Source organism: Protopterus annectens, chromosome 8.part0 (genome assembly GCF_019279795.1).
Source record: "Protopterus annectens isolate FY-2018-M chromosome 8.part0, PAN1.0, whole genome shotgun sequence".
In the NCBI taxonomy this organism is placed as follows: domain Eukaryota; kingdom Metazoa; phylum Chordata; order Ceratodontiformes; family Protopteridae; genus Protopterus; species Protopterus annectens.
The window spans coordinates 1,442,374,977-1,442,393,755 of record NC_056741.1 but is presented as its reverse complement, the minus strand read 5'-3'; the positions used below and the strand labels follow the sequence as shown (position 1 = coordinate 1,442,393,755).

The 18,779-nt window shown below is 39.0% G+C and overlaps 1 protein-coding gene across 1 annotated transcript in view; it reads left to right on the top strand.

Moving 5' to 3' along the window:
* Window positions 1-5,673: 5,673 nt before the first annotated feature.
* UBASH3B (ubiquitin associated and SH3 domain containing B) overlaps window positions 5,674-18,779 on the top strand; it is a 777,613-nt gene continuing 764,507 nt past the window's right edge. The window contains exon 1 of the mRNA XM_044081039.1: window positions 5,674-6,498. Coding sequence (XP_043936974.1) covers window positions 6,371-6,498 — 128 coding nt within the window. The 5' untranslated portion in view covers window positions 5,674-6,370. The remainder of the gene's footprint in view (window positions 6,499-18,779) is intronic.

The window sequence follows — 18,779 nt, the reverse complement described above, 5'->3', positions numbered from 1 at the left end:
ATACTCTATGTACTTGGGACTCGGTGTGTTAATGGAAGGTGACTTGCTGGTCAAAAAGGAGGTCTAGATACTTCTGCTCTTTCATGTAGGTAAGGGGGTACCTGCAGGATAATTAATAAGTTTACTTTGTGAATGCTGTAGTTCTTGATGCGAGCTGAATAGCATTTACCTTCTGCAAGCGATGATTAAAATTTGAAAATTACATTTAACAGGATTTAACTGTTCATTTGTTGCACAACAATGGTTCAAATTTAATTTATATTTCAAATAAGGTTCCGTTTTCAATGTCGACTCATTTAAAGTGCTTGAATCTCTAATCTTTATTTCCCAATATGATGTCATTGTTTTATGACTAACACATAATTTGTTTAATTATTTAGAGCTGTTGCAGTACAGAAATGTTACTTGCATGGTACATTTTACAGAAATAGCTACAAACCTAAGTAAATCAGAAAGAAGAGAGAAAACAGATTGAGATACACAATTCTTTGTGTTGCTTAGCAGAAAAAAATAACATTGTAAACATAATTATCTTTACAATGTCTGTGTTTGAATTTTCTGACATCATGGCAAACTACTTTTTCCCATGAGTTATATGCTGCTGAAAAGAAATAATTCAATGGGTCAAGGTGATCACAGCGATGGCAGGTATAATGTATCGTGTAGCCACATCTCCTTAACTCACATGTCATGTATCATGTACCACATCTCCTTAACTCACGTGTCATGTATCATGTACCACATCTCCTTAACTCACGTGTCATGTATCATGCACCACATCTCCTTAACTCACATGTCATGTATCGTGTAGCTACATCTCCTTAACTCACGTGTCATGTTTTGTGTAGCCACATCTCCTTAACTCACGTGTCATGTATCATGCACCACATCTCCTTAACTCACATGTCATGTATTGTGTAGCCACATCTCCTTAACTCACATGTCATGTATTGTGTAGCCACATCTCCTTAACTCACATGTCATGTATTGTGTAGCCACATCTCCTTAACTCACATGTCATGTATCGTGTAGCCACATCTCCTTAACTCACGTCATGTATCATGCACCACATCTCCTTAACTCACATGTCATGTATTGTGTAGCCACATCTCCTTAACTCACATGTCATGTATTGTGTAGCCACATCTCCTTAACTCACATGTCATGTATCGTGTAGCCACATCTCCTTAACTCACATGTCATGTATCATGCACCACATCTCCTTAACTCACATGTCATGTATTGTGTAGCTACATCTCCTTAACTCACGTGTCATGTATCATTTGGTCACATCTCCTTAACTCACATGTCATGTATTGTGTAGCCACATCTCCTTAACTCACATGTCATGTATGGTGTAGCCACATCTCCTTAACTCACATGTCATGTATCGTGTAGCTACATCTCCTTAACTCACGTCATGTATCATGCACCACATCTCCTTAACTCACATGTCATGTATTGTGTAGCCACATCTCCTTAACTCACATGTCATGTATGGTGTAGCCACATCTCCTTAACTCACATGTCATGTATTGTGTAGCCACATCTCCTTAACTCACATGTCATGTATTGTGTAGCCACATCTCCTTAACTCACATGTCATGTATTGTGTAGCCACATCTCCTTAACTCACATGTCATGTATTGTGTAGCCACATCTCCTTAACTCACATGTCATGTATGGTGTAGCCACATCTCCTTAACTCACATGTCATGTATCGTGTAGCTACATCTCCTTAACTCACGCGTAGCTACATCTCCTTAACTCACGTGTCATGTATCATTTGGTCACATCTCCTTAACTCACATGTCATGTATCGTGTAGCCACATCTCCTTAACTCACATGTCATGTATGGTGTAGCCACATCTCCTTAACTCACATGTCATGTATCATGTAGCCACACCTCCTTAACTCACATGCCATGTATCGTGTAGCTACATCTCCTTAACTCACGTCATGTATCATGTACCACATCTCCTTAACTCACATGTCATATATCATGTAGCCACATCTCCTTAACTCATATATCATGTATCATGTAGCCACATCTTCTTAACTCACATGCCATGTATCGTGTAGCTACATCTCCTTAATTCACGTCATGTATCATGTACCACATCTCCTTAACTCACGTCATGCATCGTGTAGCCACATCTCCTTAACTCACATGCCCTGTATCGTGTAGCTACATCTCCTTAACTCACGTCATGTATCATGCACCACATCTCCTTAACTCACATGTCATGTATCGTGTAGCCACATCTCCTTAACTCACATGTCATGTATGGTGTAGCCACATCTCCTTAACTCACATGCCATGTATCGTGTAGCTACATCTCCTTAATTCACGTCATGTATCATGTAGCCACATCTCCTTAACTCATGTGTCATGTATCATGTACCACATCTCCTTAACTCACATGTCATGTATCGTGTAGCCACATCTCCTTAACTCACATGTCATGTATCATGTAGCCACACCTCCTTAACTCACATGCCCTGTATCGTGTAGCTACATCTCCTTAACTCATATATCATGTATCATGTACCACATCTCCTTAACTCACGTCATGCATCGTGTAGCCACATCTCCTTAACTCACATGCCCTGTATCGTGTAGCTACATCTCCTTAACTCACGTCATGTATCATGCACCACATCTCCTTAACTCACATGTCATGTATCGTGTAGCCACATCTCCTTAACTCACATGTCATGTATTGTGTAGCCACATCTCCTTAACTCACATGCCATGTATCGTGTAGCTACATCTCCTTAATTCACGTCATGTATCATGTACCACATCTCCGTCATGTATCATGTACCACATCTCCTTAACTCACGTCATGCATCGTATCGTGTAGCCACATCTCCGTAACTCACATGTCATGTATCGTGTAGCCACATCTCCTTAACTCACATGCCCTGTATCGTGTAGCTACATCTCCTTAACTCACGTCATGTATCATGTACCACATCTCCTTAACTCACATGTCATGTATCATGTAGCCACATCTCCTTAACTCACATGTCATGTATTGTGTAGCTACATCTCCTTAACTCACGTGTCAAGTATTGTGTAGCTACATCTCCTTAACTCACATGTCATGTATTGTGTAGCCACGTCTCCTCAACTCATGTGTCATGTATTGTTTAGCCACATCTCTGTAACTCACACATCATGTATCATTTAGCCATGTCTCTTTAATTCATGTTTCATGACTTTTTTCATCCAGATAGGGGAAGTTTTTGCTGTATGATATGACAGTAGACAGAATGTCCCAGTGCATTCTGTCACTATACTTTTTTCTGAAAAAAAAATATTTTATTTGAATAACTAAGAACAATCAGAGTAAAATAAAACAAACAAACAACCATTTACATACTGTCCTTATACTTTTAATTCACTTGTTAGACAGGCTGAGGCTACGTTGCCTTTTTTTTTTTATTTTCCAAGAGTGATCCAGAGGCATGAGTCTGGTTAAATATCTTCATTAGAATCACACAGTATACAAGTGGGTGGTAGGAATCAATACCAGGATGAAGAAATAGCTCTCAACTGTCCAGATTTTTGCCTCATATTTTTGGTCTGTTCCACATAAAAGTTATGTTTTCCTAGCAAATCAGTGAGTTTTGAATTTGCTACATAATGACAGTCATTTGTGTTTCAGACTTCATATCCTCCAGAAAATGTATGGTAACACAAAATATTTTATTCTAGCAACTTTTAATTTTATAAGAGCAATATTTAAAATTTGTCCCTATTTATGGGCCTTTGTCCCCCATTATTTTTGGCTTTGTCCAGATTTCTTGTGCTAAGAAGATGAGAGGAATGATAAAGAAATATTTCAAGCCTTATACCCTTGTGTTAGACTGCATGAGTTAACAGCTTATTATTTAGTATCCTGCTTAATGTGTAACTACTTTGCTTATCAGCTCAGCCTCATATCAACAGAGGTTGACCATCCTGTATGAAATGTGCACAACCTAAGAGCTTGCCACTACCCCTCCCCCCAAAAAAGTACTGTTAAATATTCATTCCCATGTTTGTAGTTATGGCCTCAAAGATTACCAAGGGAGAGGCACTTAAAAGATTCCCAACCATAGCTCTCAACGTTATACTTCCAGAATTAGGGAAATGGCAAATAATCAGGGCAAATGGCCCTAAATTAGGGAAATTTTAAACACTAGTACTATTAACTTAGAACGTTTTTACAGAAAGAGATCATACATTATGATGTGTTTTCTAAAGTAAAATAAGCGTATAACTATAAAGATTACCAGCATTTACTGACTGTAATCCATCAAATTAAAAAAAAAAAAAAAACTGTTTTAGGAGGAACAGAGAGCAAAATTTTGAATGAAAACTAGGGGTGCACAGTGAATTAAGGACAGCTGAGCAGTATGGTCTCCTACCAAAGTAATTTGTTACCCCTGATTTTTATTCTAAAGGATCCCTTTTTACATCCAGACTTATAACTGCCCACTTTAAAAGATGCATTTTGTGCATTTTAGGTAGCCAAACATTTCAGGTGTGCATTCCAGGCCCCCTGCTTAAAACACAGTTTAAGTATACCTCTCAACTGTACAGATTTTCACAGAATGTTCAGATTTTTGCCTCATATTTTTGGTCCATTTTTCATGAAATTGTGGTTTTCTGGTAAATTAGTGGCAAATACAGACTGAAGTTAGAAAATAATGAAAGACATTTGAGTTTCAGACTTCATATTCTTCAGAAAATTCATGCCAATGCAAACCTATTATTCTATCAATTTTCTAAGTTTGTAAGAGCAATATTTAAAAATTGTCTCTATTTTTGGGCCTTTGTCCCACTTTTATGTATTGCTTTGTCCAGATTTCCGGCTCTAAGAGGTTGAGAGGTATGGCAATACGATCTAAAGAGGGTATTTTTAGCATCCTTCAAGTATGAAAGCATTATCTGACGATAAACTTCTAGGGGTGTGGAGGTAATGGTATAGCTAGGGGTGTAGTCAATAATTTGCATTCTTTCTTAAGAGTCACTCACTTCACTTCACATTAAAAGCATATATGTAGGGTTGCCACCTTTTCAAATGCCCAAGGTGGGACATTTTTTTGTAGAAATGTGAAATTTTGCAGGACAAAACTTACCCAAGGCAAATATAAAAGGCAGCACTTCACTTTTTTTGTCAAAATAAATGCTTATTTTTGTAGCATTTGAGATACTTTTGCTATTCCATATAATATTTATGTGTTACAGATACAAAATAACTGTATTATGCAACTATTAAAGAAAACTTAAGAAATATATTTTGTCTTAAAATCTCGGGACATTTGGCATTTTTTAGTTTTTTCGCAGGACACAACAACCCAAAGAGGGACAGATGGTAACCCTACAAGTTATATGCAGCTCTGCAAATGCAACTCCTACCTACTGAATACGTTAGTCATTATTAACTTAGGTTGTTTTGTACCAAACCAGGTAGAGGCTGTTTTTCATGAGTACACCAGCATGTAAACACAAACAGTATACCAGCTAATGATGTAGTGATTAGGCTGCAACGTTTTGCACACCTTTTCATATATGCAAGATATGCTGGTTCTAAAATCTGCTTAGAAATAAACGTATTCAGCTTAGTACAATGAGTATACCTAGCTACCACCTTAGATAACGTAGCAGTTAACAGTGGTCTGTGCCCAGCATAACAAATGTCTCAGATGCCTCCCTGTCTCAGAAATATCAGACTTCACCTTCCTATATTTTGTAGTGCAAAACATTCAACAGCGTTGGGCTGGTGTATGAAGTAGCTGTACTGATTTTATGGCACTGATGTTTTGCGGATATTACGTTTTCGTAACATTACTCCACGAGTTGCAACACCTTCTGCCTCCCTCTCAGTTTTATGCAGGTAGCAGAGGGTTTGGCGACCTCCTTTTCCAAGGCGGCAGTGCTTCTTTAAGAAAAGGGCCAGCCGACTGACGGAAGGGTCACCCTTATAAGGGAGGCACCAGGGCAGGCAGAGCTGCTGACAGCTGTGGCGCTCCTTCCTCTTTTGATCCATTCACAAACCGTGGGCTCGTCTTCTGTGTCCTCACTGCAGGAGGAAGTAAAGGCAGGAGCAATGCGTGGGCTAGTCTCTGCGGTACCGACACCGGACCCCTCCAGGCTCAGAGCGCACCAGTAGTGGCACCCCAATTCACTTCCTATGCTGACGAAGGCTTCTAGCTCGTCTGCCGTGGAGCTGCAGCAGGAAACTGTTTATCTCATGTAAAGCGGTTCAGAAAAAATTGCTTCTTCTTTCATGCCCTTTTCTGCTTCACAATGCTGACGCTCTCAGTCATTTTGCAATAAATAACTGAATTGACACAAATAGATATCCAAAGATCATGGCTTCCAAAGAGGACCTTTACGCTAAAGTGGCTCCTAGGCGAAACAGACAGAGCCGACCCGGGACCATCAAACATGGATCATCACTGGACGTACTCCTGTCCATGGGATTCCCCAAAACCCGAGCGTAAGTAGCACCCGTCCTAATCTGTAGTTTAATTTTGCACAGCTCCGCAGTGTTTTTCTCTAGTCTGCTTGGGTTCCCCCAGACTGACTTCTTGACATCAGGCATGCCTGTTACGAGAATCACTATGCAGATGTTTTGGTAGCCGTTAGAAAGCTACTGTTTAGGCCTTCATTCATAGCATACCTTTCAAGAGGTCAGCAGTTTATGCTTGGAACAAAAAGGGGAAATGTCGCTTTTTTCCAAACGCACATTGCCAAATGAGTAGGACTATGTGGGAAGGGTGTTGTTGGGTACGGGCTTGCAGTACCTTATGGCATGCTGACAGGGCATCTGTGTGCCACTGACGATCGGGTTACGCACGGCTTTTGGTTGGATCTGTGGATGATGCAACAGTCACTGAGTATTTGTTAGACAGATCCATTTGGTCTAAAGTGTGTTATATGTACAATCTGAAGTTTCTAAAAAAAAATGTATTTGTTGTTTGGTCATTTTCTACACTTTCATTCCCCGCCCCTCTGAGCGCAAGTTTTGCCCGGGCAGTTATCACTCCAGAGATTATTCGGAAGTGTGCAGTTAAAGTAATTATGTCCCTTTTTAATAGTGCATTCACTATATTAATTAGGTAACAATTAATTATACTGCATTTTCTTCATGTGGTAATATTGTAATAGTAGGACAAAGACTAAACATTGTATACATGTGTGTATGCGTGCGTGTATGTATGTATATAATATAAATAAATATATATATATATATATATATATATATATATATATATATTTTTTTTTAAGTTATAGACCTAAAATACTGCGGTGTCTATATATATATATATATATATATATATATATATATATATATTTTTTTTTTTTTTAAGTTATAGCCCTAAAATACTGCTGTGTCTACAGAGTGATTGCCTTGGAATGCCTTCATTAGTGAGGATACTAGAAAATAGTAACCAGCTGGTGTCATTTATTTTTTTCTCTTTTATGTTGCTTCTCTTTCTCCTTAAAAAGAAAGTGCCTGAAAGGGGTCCAGAATTCTGTATTTGTGTCAGAATGTTTTGTGCATCTCCTTCTCAGTCCTTGGGTTTGCATTTTGTTTAGTAAGTGTGCATGTTTTAAAATGCAGTATGCCAAGTGCTACATTTTTGGAATGAGCTGTTAGTAAGGATATCTGAGTTTACTTGAGTTAGACTGGAAGTCAGGACATGCTACATTAACACAGTGTGTCAGACATAATGGAATGTTAAATGGGACGCTTGCAGTTCTTGCTTATTATTATTTTGTGTGCATGTCTGTGTGAAGATTTAAGCAGTATATTTATGTTAAACCAGTAGTGCATAAATCTGCCAGTACACTGTACTTACATAAGCACTTTTTTCAGTTGATAGCCTATTTCTGTGTGCAGACTGGATGAATTTGTAAGAGAAGCATTAGCATGTTGAAAGATTGTTCTGCATACAGCTTATATATTAATGTGTTTATATGTGTGTATGTTGGTTCCTGGATGTGCATTATTTTGCAACTTTTTGTTTCAGTAATTAAATTGCATTTGATGTGTATTCCTGCTATTGTGACTTTTGCAGAACAATGTACCTGATTTTTATAATGAAAATGCACTCCTCAGATCCTGAATGCATGTTCAAATTCTCAGCGGGTACCAAATTTGTATCAGCAATAAAACCATTTCCTGTCATCACTTACCACTTGCCTAAAAGCTTACTCAAGTATGTTGTGTGTGTGTATGTATGTATGTATGTATATATATATGTGAGTGTGTGGGGTCAACTGCACATTCGCACCAGTGAGTTGACTTTGTGTATGAAAAATAGGGGGCAAACAAACGTTTGAAAATAAAACTATGAAAATAAAACTATGACATCTGTGAGGGGAGCACATTGTATCAATCAATAGATAATGGTTACAGACTTGGAGTTATAGCCTTTTTGAAATTTTAGTGATGTTGCAGCTGGCATCCTTCAGACTTGGAATGTTATAGCTCTGCACCCCAAAATAATGTCATGCACATTCATAGATGGCACCCTTACTAACTGCTTGATGTATTTAAGATGGAATGAGCAATCTTGGAACATAAACAGTTTGTTTTATGCTTTGCTGAGATCATATAAGATTTTACAAAGGATGTAGTACCATACACACAGAGTATTAGTTTTACTCCAGCTACAGAGTTGTTTTGGCTGGTTATTTACAACTTTTACATAGGTTCCATGTGGTAATACCGTATGTATGCATTTATTTATCATTTGTTAACCAGGTGACTTGAAAAGAACATGTTAACTCCATGTAGTCAATGACCAGAAGATAGGACTGAACCCAGCACACTGGAGCAGTAACGTACTGATTTTACCAGTCTGTTATCTTGTAGCAGCTTTCATTAACCCATAATAAACCATTGCTATGAGTCAAAGGATCTTTTAAAGCTTTTACCATGCTGACACCCAGTTTGTCAAGGAAGTACAAGGTGTTACACTCGAAGACCCAGTGGGTACATTTATATTTATCAGTTTTTCATTTTTGTTTTCTGCCTAGCTTGATCTCATAAAATAACATCCTTAAAAACTGTGTTTGACTAATGTCTTCTGATTCTCTTGGGCTGCAGAAGATGCATCATTTACTACTGTGTGAATTTTTCTTCCCCTGTCAGGATAGTGTTCCAGTTCATAAGCTTACATTTACCCACAGCATTTCATCACATGAGTCAGGTGAAGATGCATTCAGGAGGCAATAACTCCAACCTGTTAAGGTGAAAGGTTGGGTAGTGAAATCCCTGACATAGAATTTCCATTGACACTCCCTTGCTACATTGACTCTGAGCATATTGTCTAACTTCACTATCCCCGTTTGCCTTTTCATGGTGGATACTGAAGACCAGGTGTTTGTTTTCTTACAATTACATAGTAATATCTTGAATTTCTTCATGAAATGTAGAATGTGGGTCATGTACCTAAAACACCACACATTTGACTACTAATGTTTTAAAGAGAATTACATAGAGCTATTTAATATGTCTTTGTTTTTGTCAGATGAATTGTGTGTTTTCGTTAAACACAGTCATGTAGTTTTAAAACCATGTTCTTTTGGTTTTCAGGCAGGGAATTTCACAGAGCAGAGTAGAGCTACTTTATTTCTGTGTGACTCCAAGATGGTATTCAGTAAATAAACAATAGGTAGAACACTTTTTATAAGACCTGTGTTTTAAAACTGACAGGCTGACTGGCTTAATATAAATTGTTACCTATACATTCTTTTTATTAGTAATGGAACATCATCGCTTCCTTCCTTTTTTAAGACTGTTTTTGGAGTGGGATGCTTTGGAATTTAAGTAAGGTTTGGCTGTTAGATTGCATAATATATTCCATGATCCCCAAATCTCTTTGTTATCACAGCTGGAACTCATGTTCTGCAAATAGTCACCTTTAGACAATTTAATACACCAGAAAAAAGAATTAAGTGAGCACACAGACACAAGGTATTAAAGATTGCCACTACACTTAATGAGAGCTCATAGGTCTGTAGGTTCATAGGTGGGTACTAAGCTCTCTGCCCAAAGGCATTTATAAGCCTAGCCAGAATGTGTTGGCTTTTGCCACCCCCTTAGATTATTTCCCTGTGCCTCTGTCTAGCAGAGCCACTGAAGTGATCCCCGAGGTAAACTTTCTGTTTCCCATCCACTCGTCAAGGTTTCTTTTGAAGAGTGTTAGTGAGGAGCTCTGCCTAATGTAGATTGGGATCTTGTTCCAAAGCATGGGAAGTCTCTGGGACAGGAATCTATCCCTCCTGCATGTCCTATTTATTGCTGTGGTGAGGTTTAGATCCCTAAAGCGTATGGCTTGAGGGGATAAGGTTTTCTTTAGGTGGAGCATGTCCAGCAATTCTGGGTTGGACATGGCCTTGTATGTCAGGCAGGGATCATCTCTGAGTAGGCGGTATGCAACTGAGTACAACTGGAGTTTCTTCAGTCGAGCTGCATAGGGCATCTGTTTAAGGCCATTGATCCTCTTGGTGAGGTACTTCAGTGGTCTTTCCAGCTGTTGCAGGTGTCTTGTAAGGTACATCCCAAATGGGGCGTTGCACTCTAAGATGGGTCAGATGACTGATGAGTACAGGGGCACAATGATCTCTTTTGATCTGGATGCGAACCCTTTTGTGATTAGGTGGGCCACGTAGAAGGATTTTCTAACCACTTTGGCAATGTGATTACCAAAGGTGAGATTGCTATCTACTCGGGTCCCCAGATCCCTTATTACATCTTCCGTATTTAGGGGACTACCACTTATGTGGTAGTTTGTGGGTACATTGTTTTTTCCAAAGGGGATGACTATGCACTTTTTGGCATTTAGCTTGAGGCCATGATTTTGACACAAGGTATCCATCTCAGTGGGACCCTTTTGGAGGATGTCTGTGTCAGATGGAGAGTCACTTGTAGCCCCTAGTTTGCAGTCATCTGCAAACATGGTCAGCCATAGTCCTCATGTGCTTGCCTGTACCTTTGAGAAGTGTATGCCAAACAGGAGGGGTTCTAGGACTGAGCCCTGGGGAAAGCCACTTGTAACTGGTTTAGAGTTGGACCTAGCTCCTGCTACTCTCACCATGTGGGTTCTGTCCATGTTGGCAATCCATCTTGTGACGTAGGGGTTTATGTTCAGGCTGGTGAGCTTGTTTATAATACCAGAATGGGGAATGGTGTGGAAGGCCTTAGCAAGGTCTAGGTAGGCTGTGTGTACCACCTTTCCCTCGTCTATAGCCTTGGTAAATGTCTCAAATAAGTCCACCAGGTTTAGAAGGCATGATCTGCCCTTAACAAAGCTAAACTGGGTAGGGTCCAGTGTTTGGAGGTTCCCAATGTCTCTGTTGATGAGTTCCATGATGATGATGTGCTCCATAGCCTTGCAGACCAAGCTAGTCAGGCTTATAGGGCCATAGTTCCTGGGGTCTGTTGTGGCTCCACCTTTGTGGAGCAGAATAACTGTTGCTGTGTGCCACTCTATGGGTACGTAGCTTGTGGAGAGGCTGAGTTTGAACAGTGTGTTTAGGTGAGGGGTTAGTGTGTCTTTGAGCTCATGGAGGACACAGCCTGGGATACCATCCGGTCCCATTGATGCTTTGTTTTTGGCTTTGGAGAGGGCTGTTTTAACCTGAGTGTCTGTGATTTCAGGGACTCTACATTCTTCTGGTATGGTTATGGGCCCTTTTAGGGGTGAGAGGGGGGTGAAGTTTGCGCTGAACCTGTCTGCCAGGATGTTGGCGATATCAGTCGGTTCAGTATATTTTGTGTCATTCTGCACTAACTCCGAGCAGATCTGAGCATTGACACTTAGATTCTTGACATAGCTAAAGAATGCCTTGTGGTTATCTTTGGAGCCCTTGGCAATTTTGCTTTCAAAGCTCGCCTTGGATAATTTTATGAGGGATCGTAGTTTCTTGCTGATGCTGATCAGGGATGTCTTCCCTTCTTGGGATTTTGCTCTTTTCTGTACTAGTTTCCTCCTTTTTTTGTATAGCTTGTATATGGCAGGAGTCCACCAGACTGGTTTCCTTTTCTTGGAGGAGTGAGTCTTGGTTTTGCTTGGGTTGGCACGATCCATGCATTCTTGTAGCTGCCCGTAGAATGCATTAATGGATTTTGCAGCTTGGACACTTTGGGGGCTGTGAAACTTTCCACCTCAGTCTTAAGTAACGTGAAGTTTGCTTTTGAAAAGTTTTTTCACGGTGGCTTTCTTGTCAGGGGTGGGGGCAGAATATGGATATCCAAAGTGATTTGTTTATGGTCAGATCTAACCAGCGAGGGATTGACCTCTGGTGTGGAACACCGGTTGCCCATGTTGGTGATAACCAGGTCCAATATATTGTCACCTCTGGTGGGAGTGTTGACCAGTTGAACCAGGGCGTTTGAGTTTATAAATTGTAGGAAAAGTTGGGCAAGGGAGTTAGTACTTGAGTAGTTCTCCCAGTTAATGTTTGGGTAATTGAAATCACCCAATATTAGGCTGTTTGGTAGGACCTTTATGTTTTCTAGTGTTTCCAGAAATGCGGAGTGGGGGTCCTGGGACATGGTGGGTGATCTGTAGCAAGCTACAATTTGAATTGCAGTTTTTCCCATTGTTAGTTGCACATGGATGATCTCTGAAGCATTGTGCTGTGCCACTAACCTGGAGGTGTGGGTATCCTTGATGAATATGGATACGACCCTGCCTTTTGTATTTCGGTTTGGGTTCTGTGGCCGAAATGTATGGTATGAGTTGTAGCCTGGTAGTGCTGGGGTGCTCTCTGGAGCCTTAAACCGGGTTTCTGTTACTGCACATATATCGATTAGACAGTGATAGGGTTTCACAGAGTACCGATGTGGTGGTAACATGGGACTTCTGAGTTCATCAGACATTGATTGCACTGGCGCTTGTTGTGAGGATGTCCTCAGTATAGGTGTATATGAATCCAAGACTAGTGCATACTGAAGTAGGACTATTGTTTCAAATGTTAGTCCATTCTGGATTACTTTTCAAAAGGACAGACACGTTTGGGAGGATTTGATAGTTCACAGACATAGGAGAATTTTTTTTCTCTTTTCATCTGCCAGTTGTGCATAGTACAGATGTGTTAAGTAGGACACACAGACTACTTCTGGCTTTGAAATGAATGCCCACTGGACTAGGAAAGTTCTTCTGAGTACAGATGTACAGGTCATGATAAATACTTTAATTTTGCAAATTACGTAATTCCATTTAAACATTGGATTTATTCCACAGCCCATGTAATTGCATTCTGCAGCACCAGAACCCAACTGCTTTACTTTGTGCCATTATCACCAGATTAAAAAAAATAGTTTGGAAACTGTAATCCCTTAACGCCATAATACCAGGTCGGTTTCTGTTCATTCTTTTTCTATGCAAAATATACTTGTGATAAATTCTAATCTTATCACACCTGTATAGTACAGCATTAACTTAAAATGCAGTCACCCATTTAAATATATTATTTAAATGAATTAACACTAGAACTCCAAAACACATGAAATACTGTGGCCTTCAAAAATGGTACACAGCACAAACCCATCCCATGATTTTTTCAGTCTGTCAAGGAAGGCATTATGCTTGTCTTCCTTCTGAGTCAGAATTAGAAAAGATTTCCGTGATGGAAAGATTTAGACCTTTTCATCATAAGAATACTTCAAGAGCTGTTAACCCACTATGTATCAAATGACACCCCATATGTATCCAGTGACATTAGCATTCACTGTTTGTTATTCTTTCAGACAATGCACATTTATTTTCTCTGTCAATATTGGCTACTCCTCCACACACACACAAGATTAGGGAGAACATAGTGACATATAATTAAGGATCTACACTTCCAGACAGCCATTGCACTCATTGAGTGACTTGAAAAATATTTATACAATTAATTATATGCTTTTTAAATCAACCGTGAATATTGGGTTTGAAGTATAGGAATGACTAGCTGTCCATTTTGCAATATTTTTTCCTTGTAAGTATACTGATTGGCTTGATTTTTTATTTTAATTTTTTTGTTTGTTTTTCTAGCTGGGGCTGAGTATTCCTGATTGTGTGTGCTTGCATGTGTAAGTGTATATGTGTGCTCCAGTCTCAACTTCAGGGTATAATTCTGGAGGAAGTAGTTTGCCTTTCATATATAAACATGACAACTATGACCACCTTATAAATACGTTACTGCCATTATCTGCCTGCTTATTAATAATCAAACCATCACTGCTTAGCATGAATTATAAGAACTTTAACGGATCAGCAGGTGTTTAGCAGCTGTAAAATTGTGGTTCAAAGCCTCAGGACAGCTTTTTAAGATGAATACTGCTTTAATTTTACAGTGCCCCCCAAAATATTAAACTGCGCAATGATAGAATCAAAACCAAAATAAAATGTTGCGTGAAAATCGCTCATTCTTTTCCATTTCTCATTGGTCATCCCTCAGTATATTCTCTGAAACCAGAAGTAACGACAGGTAGTAGAAGTTGTTATGACTCTCTGCGCTTGGAAGTGCAATGAAGATGAGAATGTACTCAACAGTGTAGCTGTTATTTCCTGGTGATGGCTCTAACTTTAGTTAAGGAATGTTTCATTTTTTTCTGCCACGTAATATATTTAGCTATTAAAATGTACTTCCTGATTTGTGGCAGGAACAATAAAGTAAATAACTATATGGGAGGGGGGGGTCATATCACTGAGCATGGAGCTAACATGTTGCCATGCACATTAGCTATGTTGCTGTTCAGATGACAGATCAGATTCCTGAGAACAAACCGGAAGGCACAAATGCCTAATTTCCTGGATGAACTTAGGTCAGTAGTTCTTTCATACTAAATCATCTTAAGTATTGCATTTTAAGGTTGTTAATTGGAAATTATTCTTGGCTTGTACGTGGTGTTCCTGGATCTAGTATGTCTGAGGTAGATTCTGCATTCATAGCAGAAAAATGCACTTTAGTTGTGAAGCCTGCATCCAGTGCTGTAGCAGGCAGTATTTGAATACAGACAAAGGGTACTTCTGCATGAAATCTGGGCAAAGTCAAATATAATTGGGGGGGGGGGGCTAAATTCTAGAACAAATTTCACAGCCTGCATCCAGTGCTGTAGCAGGCAGTATTTGAATACAGACAAAGGGTACCGCTGCATGAAATCTGGGCAAAGTCAAATATAATTGGGGGGGGGCTAAATTCTAGAACAAATTTGACATATTGCTCTTATAAACTTGGCTGCTTGAATCATGTTATCTGCATTTTCTGACATATATGAAATTCAAATGCCTGTCATTATTTATTGACCATGGTATTTAATGATGTGCCAGAAAACCACAATTTTTATGAAAAACAGACCCAAAATATGAGGCAAAAATCTGGATAGTTGAGAGGTATGACACAGAAGACACTGCTCAATGAATTCCAATGTGATCAGAGGTGTTAGAAATCTAAGCAGCTGTATGTCCACTCTTTGCATGGCAGTTGTTTTTTTCTTACCAATATGTAAGTGTTGTATACTTCAGTCATAAATACCTGCTAATTGGAAAGCAATGAGTTAGAGCGGCTTCCTCAAGTATGGAGCATGTCTTTGGTGGATGGGAATGTAAACATTTTGTGGGATATGCTGTGCTTTGGGGAAACTGCAAAACTTTCATACTTTCTGAAAACTGAATATTGGTACAGGTGTGTTCATGCCTTACAGCAAGAGGTGTTCCGGATTGATCCTTGGCTGAGGTGCCTTCTGTGCGAAGTCTGCATGTCCTCCCTGTAGTTGTGTGGGTTTCCTCCGGGTGCTCCGGTTTCCTTCCACATCCCAAAGACATGCTGTAGGTGGATTGGACACTCTAAATTGGTCCTAGGTGTGAGTGCGTGTGTGTGCCTTCTGTGGAAGGTTGGGCACTGGTCTGGCAACTCGACACCATAAAACTCCACTGCCAATCATGAGTGGACAGGTGATCTGCTGTGGTGACCCCTAACCAGGAAAAGCCAAAAGAAGAAGAAGAAAGCACAGATGTGTTCACATATACAGGACCATGTTCTTCATACTGGTTGATTTAGTACATGCATGTAAAAATAGCCTGCAGGAGAGATCTGATGCCTTGCTGGTCTTTTCATAAGTGAGGACTGTATTACCCTATCTTTGGGTGCATGTCATTGTATCATTGCCTTTTGATCAATAATAGGGTTTTAATTGTGGGTAGCTTACCAGACATATTCTCTATGCATGGGTATCACTGCTTTGCTGAGTTTTCTCACGAGGGAGCCTTTGGAATACTTGGGCTGAGTCTTACAGTATAACCTTCCACCGTCTGTGTGCCTTTCTTATTCTATTCCTGTTTATGTACAACTTGGAGTTTAAGGCCGGTTATTGCAGAGGGAAAAACTGTGATACCTGTGCTATGTGAGAGTTCAATTCAGCTTTCAGATGTATTGCAGATTTCTGTTACAGTGCGTCTACTGTTAAAGAAGAAAAAAGCCATATCTTGAATGTACTCTTGACATCTTGTCTATAAATTTTTGTGTGTGGCAAGGACTAACATTACTAGCTATAATCGGATCGATGAATGTGTGCTTAATGTAAGCAAACCAAATCTGATATTCTTTATTTATTTGTAGGGGCCTGGTATTGATTTCCCTCTGAACTGATCATGCATTTTGCATCAGGGAATATAAAGACCAATCCAAAATTAATAGTTTTAACAATTATAGGAGACTGGTCAGTAACGTACATTAAAATGATAAGACAACACTTGACCCACTCTGAACTGATCAGGCATCTAGCAGCAGGGAATATAAAGACCAATCCAAAATTAATAGTTTTAACAATTATAGGAGACTGGTCAGTTGTACATTAAAATGATAAGACAACACTTGACCCACCTGTCCATCAGAGACAGATAAGAAGAGACTGTCCCAGGAGTTGAAATTGAGTTTTACATTTAGCTGGATAACAGATTTAGGCCACTACCAGGTATTCTGCAGACAGAGGGTTGCTTGGCTTTCATTAAGCTGAAAATTCAGACTCTAGCTGAATTATGGGCTTGTGTTGAAATATGTGCAGCCTATGAAAGAATGCTTGAGATCCAGGGTATAAATTAATGAATAATGATACCACATCAACAGAAATGCAAGTGAGCTGATTATATTCCCTATATATCTGCCTTTGTACTAAAGTCTGAGATGTACTGGTGACTTGTGGACTGCAACACAGAACGTGCACTGTTGCAATGGAGCCATTTTGCAATTGCAGTGAAACAATTTGCAGTTTTGGGATTTGAAAAATTGGATCATTTTAGAAATGGTAGAAATGTTTGTCTTAATCTCCTCCTCCGGTCTAACACTCCAGCAACAATGTCCTCTCCCAGTAATATAAATTTTAGAAAATTATATTAGATAAGAGCTACTGGTAGTACAATATCATCATGTTTTACTTTAACTTGAAGCAGATTCCATTTTATAAACGTATAACTTAGGAATTGCAGGATGAATAAGGATTGTATAGGCTGCTAGTTTTATGATGTTTTATGGCTCTGTGACATAGCTTTAGATAAAGAAAGAAAAATGCTGAATTTCAAAACATTCCAGAAAAGTATCAGAAACCAAAGCAAAAAAGCTCATATAGTGTGCAAAACTTTGAGAAAATTTGAGTATCATCCTTAAAGTTCTGTTAATTCAAGCCCCGGCTCCACTTTTGAAGGCTATAGTTCTTACTTTGTTGTGTATTATTGCATGATTTTTGTAGTATGTAGAGATTTATTCTCTGAAAATGTCCATAATCTTTCATTTTGGAATGAATTTGCAGTAGTTGAGAACAAGTGTTTAATAGTACAGTGGATCCACTGCCTCTCCTACAGAGGCACCTCTGCAGAGATGAGCAAGGAGCCACATAAATTCAAATGTTAGGAATGAAATAATAACAGTATCTTTTCAAATTAAATGATACCAATGCTTATGAATATAAAGCCGTTGCCTAAATACCCATCTGTTACAGGCAAGGTAGAACAAATTCTCAACTAAAAGCAGGAAATTGTGGTATTAAAGATTAAGAACAGCCTGGTTGAAGCACATGTACTGAGAAGTTTTTCTAATGTTTTCAAGTGTTTTTTTTTTTTTTTTTTTGTTTTGCTTATTTTAAACTCCACATTAAACCTAGGCAACTACTTTAAATTTGTTGCAGATATAGTCATTTTGGTACTTTTTTTTTTTTTTTTTTTTTTTTTTTTACAGTTAGGCTAAAACCGCTGGCTTTGTATTGTGAACAGTCAGCTGGTCATTAATACTATCGGACTGCAACCTCCCTTCTAATTAATCGAAGTGTTCTCGCTATGAGTTTACACTTTTTCCGCTTTTTGCATTAAATTTACATTTCAGTTAAAATCACTTACATTGTGCTTTTATAGCTGACTGGCTGTTTGTGTGTTTAATAGATCCCATATTTTGTTACATAAAGTGTTCTCATTTGTTGATTAAAGATCATCACCGCTTATTTTGATAAGTGCTTTCCCTGTGACATTCACTTGTTTTCCTACGTTTGCAGCTTAATCTTAAATTACAGTACAGTTTCAGTTGGTTTTCTACTCTGGATTAAAGTTCATGATAGCAGTAGTGGTTATTCAGTAATGGGAAATAATTTGGTGCCATTTCTGAGGGGTGGACGTTACTTGTTGGAGTTGTAACTGCTTTCTTATTGGTTTCACTTGGGTTAATACTGCCAGGCAGCACTCAATGTCACATTGTGTTCAACAGACACAGCCGCTTTCTCTTTCAAATTCT